At 37.4% G+C, this 8877-nt stretch overlaps 2 protein-coding genes across 2 annotated transcripts; one reads left to right on the forward strand and one right to left on the reverse strand.

Annotated features, from left to right (window-relative positions):
* Nucleotides 1-728: 728 nt before the first annotated feature.
* LOC122073589 (gamma-glutamyl peptidase 5-like) lies at nucleotides 729-2002 on the reverse strand. Its single transcript, XM_042638187.1, has 3 exons — nucleotides 1679-2002; nucleotides 967-1299; nucleotides 729-854 (listed from the first exon to the last, which is right to left on the reverse strand). The coding sequence occupies exons 1-3, from the start codon at nucleotides 2000-2002 to the stop codon at nucleotides 729-731; spliced, it is 783 nt and encodes a 260-aa protein (XP_042494121.1).
* A 3465-nt stretch (nucleotides 2003-5467) lies between these two features.
* LOC122089695 (gamma-glutamyl peptidase 5-like) lies at nucleotides 5468-6591 on the forward strand. Its single transcript, XM_042659421.1, has 3 exons — nucleotides 5468-5864; nucleotides 5952-6284; nucleotides 6401-6591. The coding sequence occupies exons 1-3, from the start codon at nucleotides 5544-5546 to the stop codon at nucleotides 6524-6526; spliced, it is 780 nt and encodes a 259-aa protein (XP_042515355.1). The 5' UTR covers nucleotides 5468-5543; the 3' UTR covers nucleotides 6527-6591.
* Nucleotides 6592-8877: the final 2286 nt, after the last annotated feature.

The following is an 8877-nucleotide window of genomic DNA, read 5'->3' on the forward strand; positions in this document are numbered from 1 at the left end:
AGAATTGGGTTGTTGTAATATCACTTATTTTTAAATTAAAATTTAATTTAATGTTTTACTGACAAAAATAGTGTAACGTGCCATTTTCATGATCTTTCATTTCATTATGAATACAAACTCTACTGGATAGAGATAAGTCTTTATTTTCTTTCTTAATTTTACTATTTTTTGCAAAGTATAACCTGGCATGTTTTTATAATCATAAGAGTGATTGTTATGCCAAATGAATGTGAAAACCAGTTTAACTCAGTAGACCTAGGTGCCTAATACCTTTCTTGTTCCTTAATTTGACATGACCCAAATGATCAACAACTTTGGATGGAGTCATATGTAATTGTAGGTCATAGACCTTAATCTAGGTAACGACTTTGTATCATTAAAATTTAGATTTACAAAGATACAAAATTTTAAAGATCATTGTTAACAATAGGATGGAGTTATGGACCAGTGTCTTGAAGGCATGCCTGAAATTTTCCACAGAGAGAGAGAGAGTTTTGAGCAAATTATATTTTTTCATTACAAACTTGGAATGAAGGAGATCTTCATTCTACAGATTAGTTCCTTTTCTCACAATTACCTTTTACATAATAGTCATGGAATGAAGGAGATCTTCATTCTGTAAATTAGATAATTAACTTTTAATTACATAGATAAGAATTAGTAACAAAAAAAAAAAATTTATTCACTACCACATTTACTACATCATTAGATAATATTCAGAGATCTGTTTAAGAGAGAGAGTCCATTATCAAATTCATGGGAGACTTGAGAAAGTTCTTGCAAATCTTCAACCAAAACTTCCGATCTGGCTCGGCAATCTCCAATCTCGATTTCACAAGCTCAGCAAACTCCTTCTGCAATTTGTGAATTTATAAGTAAAATAGATAACCAAGCAAGTTCCTCTACCTGTGAAGTACTTAATTAAAAGTAAAATTGAATAAGTAGTGAACATATATATCTTTTTACCTTTATAGAGTTAGTGTTAGCAAGACGATCAATGATATTACATAAGATGTCTTTAGTGTATTCAGGGTGGCCTTGAATCCCTAATATGTGGTGGTTAAGATTAAACATCTCCACTCCTGTCTGGTCTGAGAAGGCAATGACCTTGGCACCCATGGGGACCTCCCTCACCTCATCCTGATGACACTCAATGATGGTCAGGGTGGATGGAATTTCCTTTAAATCATTAAAGAAACCACAAGGAGGTAAGTCTTCCACCATGCTCACTTTTCTCAACCCAAGATCCCATCCGCCACAAGCTCTCTCAACCTTCCCACCCAATGCTCTGCACAATACCTAATCAACCATAAAAAGATAATAAGAAACCTAATAACGAAAGATCAAGAGAAAGCCCAATTAATAAGACCTAGCTAGCTAGCTAGCTAGATAAAAGAGAACCCAAGGAGATAGCATAGTTGGTGAGCAACAAGCTTAGTACGTAAATTCGGACGTTCTAAGTTCGAATCCCATTAGGCACTCTTTGGGCCACTCACATGGGGTGTTTAGTGCTGCTCTTCACTGCTTTCAGTGAAAGTTGAATGGTTCTCATTCAACCATGGTATGACCCTGCCCATGCAGTTGCATATGGAAGCTAAGTTCGACTCCCACAAGTCAGGCCTAGATACCCTTCATTAGCAAAATAAAAACAAAAAGCTAGATAAAAGAGTATATATACCTGATGGCCAAAGCATATTCCAAGCACCTTCTTACCCATGGAGTCCAGTTTTCGCAGCAGAGAGCAAAGAGTCAAGACCCATGGGTCATTCCCATAAGCATCACAAGGGCTACCACTGATTACAAAACCATGATACTTGTTAAGCTCATCCATGTCAGGGAACACTCCATCCACAACACTGAACATCTCCCATGTTTCTCCTTCATCTGCAAATGCATTCTTAAACACATTAAAGTATCCACCATAAACTTTCTTCACATAATCAGAGTCCCTTGCAGCCATCAGTAGAGCATATCTCTTCTGATCAACCCCAACACCTTCCATCTTCAAGAAAGAGAGATCGAACAAGAAACAGAAATAGAGTATTTGAAAGGATTACTTTGATCAAATCACAAACCCAATTCACCCAAAAACAAATTCACAAATCCAGTTGCCTATGGAAGCTAAGACTCCAGTAGAGAATTGAGAAACAAGTTTGGGTTGAAAGGAGAGACGGAAGTGGTATTTATAGAGGCGTATGGACGTGAGTGCTGCGCTCACCACACGGTTAGAATTTTGTATGCGTTATTTTTCACATTTTCTTTCTTTTGACTTTTTTATTTTTTTTTTAATAAGGGTTGCATTGTCTTTCTTTATGTTCCCTGCAAGTTATGGTAGAAATGTTCCCATATTGCTACCTTTCCTTGTGTTTTCCTCCCCTCTCTGGCGGTCTGGCCCCAATGTCTGTCAGGACTCGTTATATTACCATTCTTTTGCGGTCTCTCCGGTCTATCATGTTTCAGTTAGTCAGTTTCTTAATTTTCAAGTAACAAAATTGTCTTCTCATACAACTAAAATGGTAAAACTATTGTCTTAATTTCGGTTGGGTCTTAATGAGGGTGGGGGAATCTTTCACATACAAAGTGACTTAAGACGCTGTTCATATGACATGTGTAACGTGATAGAACAAAAAATTAACAGTGGGATCCACATTCCCTGTACATGAAGTGTTTAAATTATTTCCCAAGAGGCATCTTTGGTATTTTAGAATAGAAGTGTTTTCAGGTGGGACCCAGGCCCAGACATAAGGACATGCATCCCAGGAGGGGCATATGGATCATTTTGCGCCCTTGTGTCTTGCCCAGAAAATTATGTTCCTTTAGTATAATTATTCTAAGCCAACTTCAATGAAACAATTCATCATAGTCCTAAATAACTTGGATCGTTTCCATCAAGCCTTATTTTCATCCATAAAATGCTAGGAGGTATTGGATTCAAATCCTCGATCACACTTGGGATTTTTTTTTTTTTGGTCTACTTTGGGACATAGATCTGATTGTGTCCCTAGCCAAATATATGGTTGATCTTTGTAGCATTGATTGGAAATTTTCAAATTCTCCCATTGGCTTTGGACACAGATCTGTCTATATTCTCAAAAGAATTTATGGTTGATCTTTATATCATTAGAAATCACATTTAAGATTCTTTGTAATGATATAAGGATAAAAAAAATCGAACGGCTTAATCTCCCAAAATCAGATCTGAAACATCAGGAAAAGGCGTTCAAAGCCTTGGGCCCACTTTTAGACCAACGGGAGGCTACCACGTGTAAGCATCTCCCCTAAAGGTTGGGAGACGCCGCCCAACATCTTTTAGCCATCCACGCCTCCAAATGTTTGTTACCTCATTAGGGAACTCACTATATTCTTGTTGATCAATGACACAACTAAAATGATAAACCTGTCTTAATTTTGGTCGAATGTTGAAGAGCTCTATTGTGCTTCTCCTCCCAATGTGCCCAAGAACCCTAGAAACTTATCTCTCATGAAGAGTTAATCCTGAGTGGACCAGGATGATATAGGTTTTTTTTTTAGTGGTGGGTCACCCATTGTCCATATCAAGATCTTCCAATCAAATTGGCTGCAAGAGCAGCCATGCCATCCCACCGCCACCACCACTGCCACTCTCTTTGCATAAGGATGGGGCAAGCATTAAAATGGATAAATTTTCTGAAAATTCTTTCCAACGTTGGCGAAGCAACTCCCGCTGCAACCAAACGTTGACCCCTCCATACATCTCCCACCCTCTTTTTTCGCCATTGGGTCGTACCCTTTGCAGGTCCATTGCATTGTCCCATGCTTCTTTCCATTACGGCAAGAGAGAGAGAGAGAGTCACAAACATCCACTATATAAATTAAGATATAATTAAGACAAAGATTCAATCCTTGAACAAAACAAAAGCAATCTAACTATTATTGTTGGATTTTCTATTTCAATTTTGAAATCATTACTGTCAGGATCAATCGATCAGAAGGGTTTCAGCCTTCACCTCCACATTCAACTCCAACTCGCCCTTGTAACGAACCCTGACCTACAAACCACCTACTTAAAGGTTTCTTGGAGGGTTAGGGTTTTTTAGTTGAAAGGTAAAATGGTAGTTTAAGCATTTAAGATTTTCCTCAACCATGACATCATCATTAAAGGGTAATTGACTAACGAAAAAGAGCTAGTTGTAATTAATCTAAAATACAAGGGGTGTCCAAGTAATTGACCTTGTTTTTCAATGGTTGAATCAGCTTTATTAGAGAAGATAAATATATACAAGCAAAAGAGGCAAGCTTCATGGCCATCTCCAGGACTGAGAAGAACTCTTCTCAATTCCAAGCAAGTTCAAAATGCCAAAACCCATTATAACCAACCCAATTGAGCCATCCTTAGGGAACACGAGGACCAGCCACACAACAATCCAACCAACAAAATGTTATTGGTGAAGCCTCATTCAATTTAATCCAAGAAATATTGGTAATTCTTCCTCAATAACGGCGGCCCCCTACACAGGGGGTGTAGGAAGGGTAGAATCCTTCGACTAAAATTAGTCGCTTATATTGGAGTAATTTTTTACTTTTGGGGATTAAGGTTTCTGTAAGAAATGCATGAGTCGCTTTATATAGGGGGTTATCTCATGTAAGGAAGCGAGTGAGGGTTTTGTGATTTCTTCATCGAAATAGTGAAAGCTTCAATTCATTGCTCGCCCATCTTTGGTGAACCATAAAAATCTTGAATTTTGTGTGTGTGTGATCTCTTTTTTATTTTTCTTTTGGTAATCGTTATTCAGTTACATTGTTAATTCTTGATACAAAACAGACTAAAACATGATCCTTCACTTTAAAAAAAAAAAAAAACTGTTCCACTCAAGAATAACTCTCCAATTGGATGTTAGAAAAAAAAAAGTCATGGGTCCCCTCGAAGAAGAAGCATGACAGAGCTCTCCAACATCCAACCAAAATTAAGATTTTGAAAAAGAAACACGACAGAGTCTTGAATAACTCACTACACCATTGCGGTGGCTGCAAAGGATGTGGAGGCAACAGGAGAGTGCAAGAAGAATATTTTGCGTGTCAAACAACAAAAATATGGTGAGTCCCCTGATGTGGCAACAAACATTTTTCCTTCTTGTTTTTAAGGTGGGGGTGGAGAGAAAAGGGGAGGAAAATACAAGGAAAGGTTGCAATATGCGACCATTTCTACCAAAACATGCAGAGAACACAAAGTAAGACAATGCATCCCTTTGAAGGAAAAAAAAAGTCAAAAAGGAAGAATATGTGAAAAATAACACATGCAAAATTCTAACCGTGTGGTGTGTGGTGTGTGGTGTGTGGTGAGCGCAGCACTCACGTCCATACACCTCTATAAATACCACCTCCGCCTCTCCCTTCACCCCAAACTCGTTTCTCAATCCTCTACAGAAATTTAGATTCCAGAGGCAACTGGGTTTTTGAATTTGTTTTTGGGTGAATTTGGTTTGTGAATTTGTTTTTGGGTGAATTGGGTTTGTGATTTGATCAGTAATCCTTTCCGGTACTCTCTCTCTCTCTCTTTCTTGAAGATGGAAGGTGTTGGGGATCAGAAGAGATACGCTCTACTGATGGCTGCAAGGGACTCTGATTATGTGAAGAAAGTTTATAGTGGATACTTTAATGTGTTTAAGAACGCATTTGCAGATGAAGGAGAAACATGGGAGATGTTCAGTGTTGTTGATGGAGTGTTCCCTGACATGGATGAGCTTCACAAGTATGATGGTTTTGTAATCAGTGGTAGCCCTTATGATGCTTATGGAAATGACCCATGGGTCTTGAAGCTTTGCTCTATGCTTCAAAAACTGGACTTTATGGGGAAGAAGGTGCTTGGAATATGCTTTGGCCATCAGGTATAGCTAGCTAGCTGGGTCTTTTAAATTGGGCTTTCTCTTGATCTTCATTACTAGATTTCTTATTATCTTTTTTTGGTTGATTAGGTATTGTGCAGAGCATTGGGTGGGAAGGTTGAGAGAGCTTGTGGCGGATGGGATCTTGGGTTGAGAAAAGTGAGCATGGTGGAAGACTTACCCCCTTGTGGCTTCTTTGATGGTTTAAAGGAAATTCCATCCACCCTGACCATCATTGAGTGTCATCAGGATGAGGTGAGGGAGGTCCCCATGGGTGCCAAGGTCATTGCCTTCTCAGACCAGACAGGAGTGGAGATGTTTAATCTTGACCACCACATATTAGGGATTCAAGGCCACCCTGAATACACTAAAGACATCTTATGTAATATCATTGATCGTCTTGCTAACACTAACTCTATAAAGGTAAAAAGATATATATGATCACTACTTATTCAATTTTACTTTTAATTAAGTACTTCACAAGTAGAGGAACTTGCTTGGTTATCTATTTTACTCATAAATTAATTCACAAATTGCAGAAGGAGTTTGCTGAGCTTGTGAAATCGAGATTGGAGATTGCCGAGCCGGATCGGAAGTTTTGGTTGAAGATTTGCAAGAACTTTCTCAAGTCTCCCATGAATTTGATGACGGACTCCCTCTCTTAAACATATCATGATATGAATAAAGATCTTTTCATTCAGTGATCACTGAATGTTATCTGATGGGGTAAATGTGGTAGTGAATTTTTTATGAAAAAATCTCATCTATGTAATGAGAAATGATCTAATTTATAGAATGAAGATCTCCTTCATTCCATGACTATTATGTAAAAGGTAATCGTGAGAAAAGGAACTCATCTGTAGAATGAAGATCTCCTTCATTCCAAGTTTGTAATGAAAAGATATAATTTGATCATCTCTCTCTCTCTCTCTCTCTCTCTCTCTCTACGTCCACGGCGAGATGTTTCTTCCAATAATGAATGTCTTGTGGGATTACAATCCTTTTATAGGGATAATTTGGATCTTTTACTTAAGGAAACCAAATTTACCATACTTCTATTACAGCTACTATCCTTACCAATAATCCCTTAATTGAGCAATATTTCAATCTTGGCTTTATTCCATATCTTCTTGCCAAGTTGGTCCTTGGTGGAATCTTTATCAGCAATCCCTTGATTGAGTAACATACCAAACTTGGCTTTACTCCAAATCTTCTTGCCATGCTGATCCTTAGTAGAATCATTATCACCAATCCCTTGATTGAGTAACATACTAAGTTTGGCCTTATGCCAAATCTTCTTGACAAGCTGGTCCTTTGTGGAAGTAGCCATTATTGCAATATTTCCTTTTATTTGCCTCGTCAAACTCAAGGGGGGCGAAGACACCTTGTGGTTGGATAAAATAGTCTTGAAACATACAGCAGATAGAGGCTTTGTGAAGATGTCAGTTAGTTGATCTTTTGTTGATATGAATCGTACATCGAGATGGCATTTGGCAACTTTATCCCTAACAAAATGGAAGTCAATCTTAATATGTTTTGTTTTTGCATGAAATACTGGGTTGGTGGTGAGCTATATCGCTCCAACATTGGCGCACCAAAGAATAGGAGCATTTGGAAGAAAAATATTGGCTACTTCTATTATAGCTAGTATCATTATCAATAATCTCTTAATTGAGCTATATTCCAAGCTTGGCTTTATCCTGTATTTTCTTGCCAATGATGGTCACATACCAAGCTTGGCCTTATCCCAAATCTTCTTGCCAAGCTGGTCCTTCGTGGAAGTAGCCATTATTGCAATATTTTCTTTTATTTATCCCATATCTTCTTGCCAAGCTAGTCTTTGGTTAAATCCTTTGTTAGATCTGTTTAGGGTTTCACATTAGACCCTAATTGGTTCCCATACAGATAACTAAAACACGATATCAAATTAAAACATAAATGTTTGGATCAAAACATAGATGATTGATTTGTACCTTGCACCTAGTATGTTGTAGACGATCCCTCTCTTGGTTATGAATCTTCTACAGCCTCTTAGACCTCATTGATTCTCTTACTTCAACAGTAAAGTGGGAAAGAGTGAATAATAGCTATAGGGACCCAAAACCTAGTATTTATAATATTGTCCTGCACCCAAAATCCTAAACCATAATGGGTTGGGTCAGTATATCCTTAAACTTAAGAGTAGACTGAACTGATTTATGCAACTTGACTTTCACCCATTTAATCAACCCGAATAATTAATTAAGCCTATAAATCCAACATTCTTATCAACAATCCCTTGATTGAGTAACATACCAAACTTGGCTTTATTCCAATCTTCTTGTCATGCTGATCCTTAGTGGAATCCTTATCACCAATCATCGATTGAATAACATACCAAGCTTGGCCTTATCCCAAATCTTCTTACCAAACTAATCCTTTTTTAAAGTAGCCATTATTGCAATATTTCCTTTTATAAAACCCCACCCTAGAAGAAGTCGGAAATGGATCGTATAGCAATGACATATTAAATGATCAATAAAGGTACCTAGCTAATCGATGGAGACTGATTGAACAAAGGATAGATGCCTATTGTAGGCCTAGCTAGCTAGATACCACTTTCTCAAGTGTTATTTTCAATTTTTGTTTTGCTAATAGTAATGCCAAAGGCTGAGGGTGTTTTCTAGTTTTGTTGGAGTGTCAAGTGTTTCTAGTCTATTATTAATTATGTTTTGTTTTACATTTTTTTTTCTTTCTTATTTAATACAAATCATCATTTACCAAAAAAAAAAAAAATTGTGAAAGAAAGGAATTTTTGGAATGGAGGAAGGAGAATCCAAAATGATGTAATGCATGTATCTAGTGTAATAGTGTTAGGGCTAGGAACTAGATTTGATTAGCCTAGAATGTTACAGATAATAGTGTCAAAGTTTCCATGTTTCATCAACTATTGAGCTTTTTATATATTGATCAAGTTGTTAATATATCAAACAGTTATCCGTTGTCAGTAAATTGACCAGTCAGAAAACACTTCTCA

This window comes from Macadamia integrifolia, chromosome 1 (assembly GCF_013358625.1).
Source record: "Macadamia integrifolia cultivar HAES 741 chromosome 1, SCU_Mint_v3, whole genome shotgun sequence".
Lineage (NCBI taxonomy): Eukaryota > Viridiplantae > Streptophyta > Magnoliopsida > Proteales > Proteaceae > Macadamia > Macadamia integrifolia.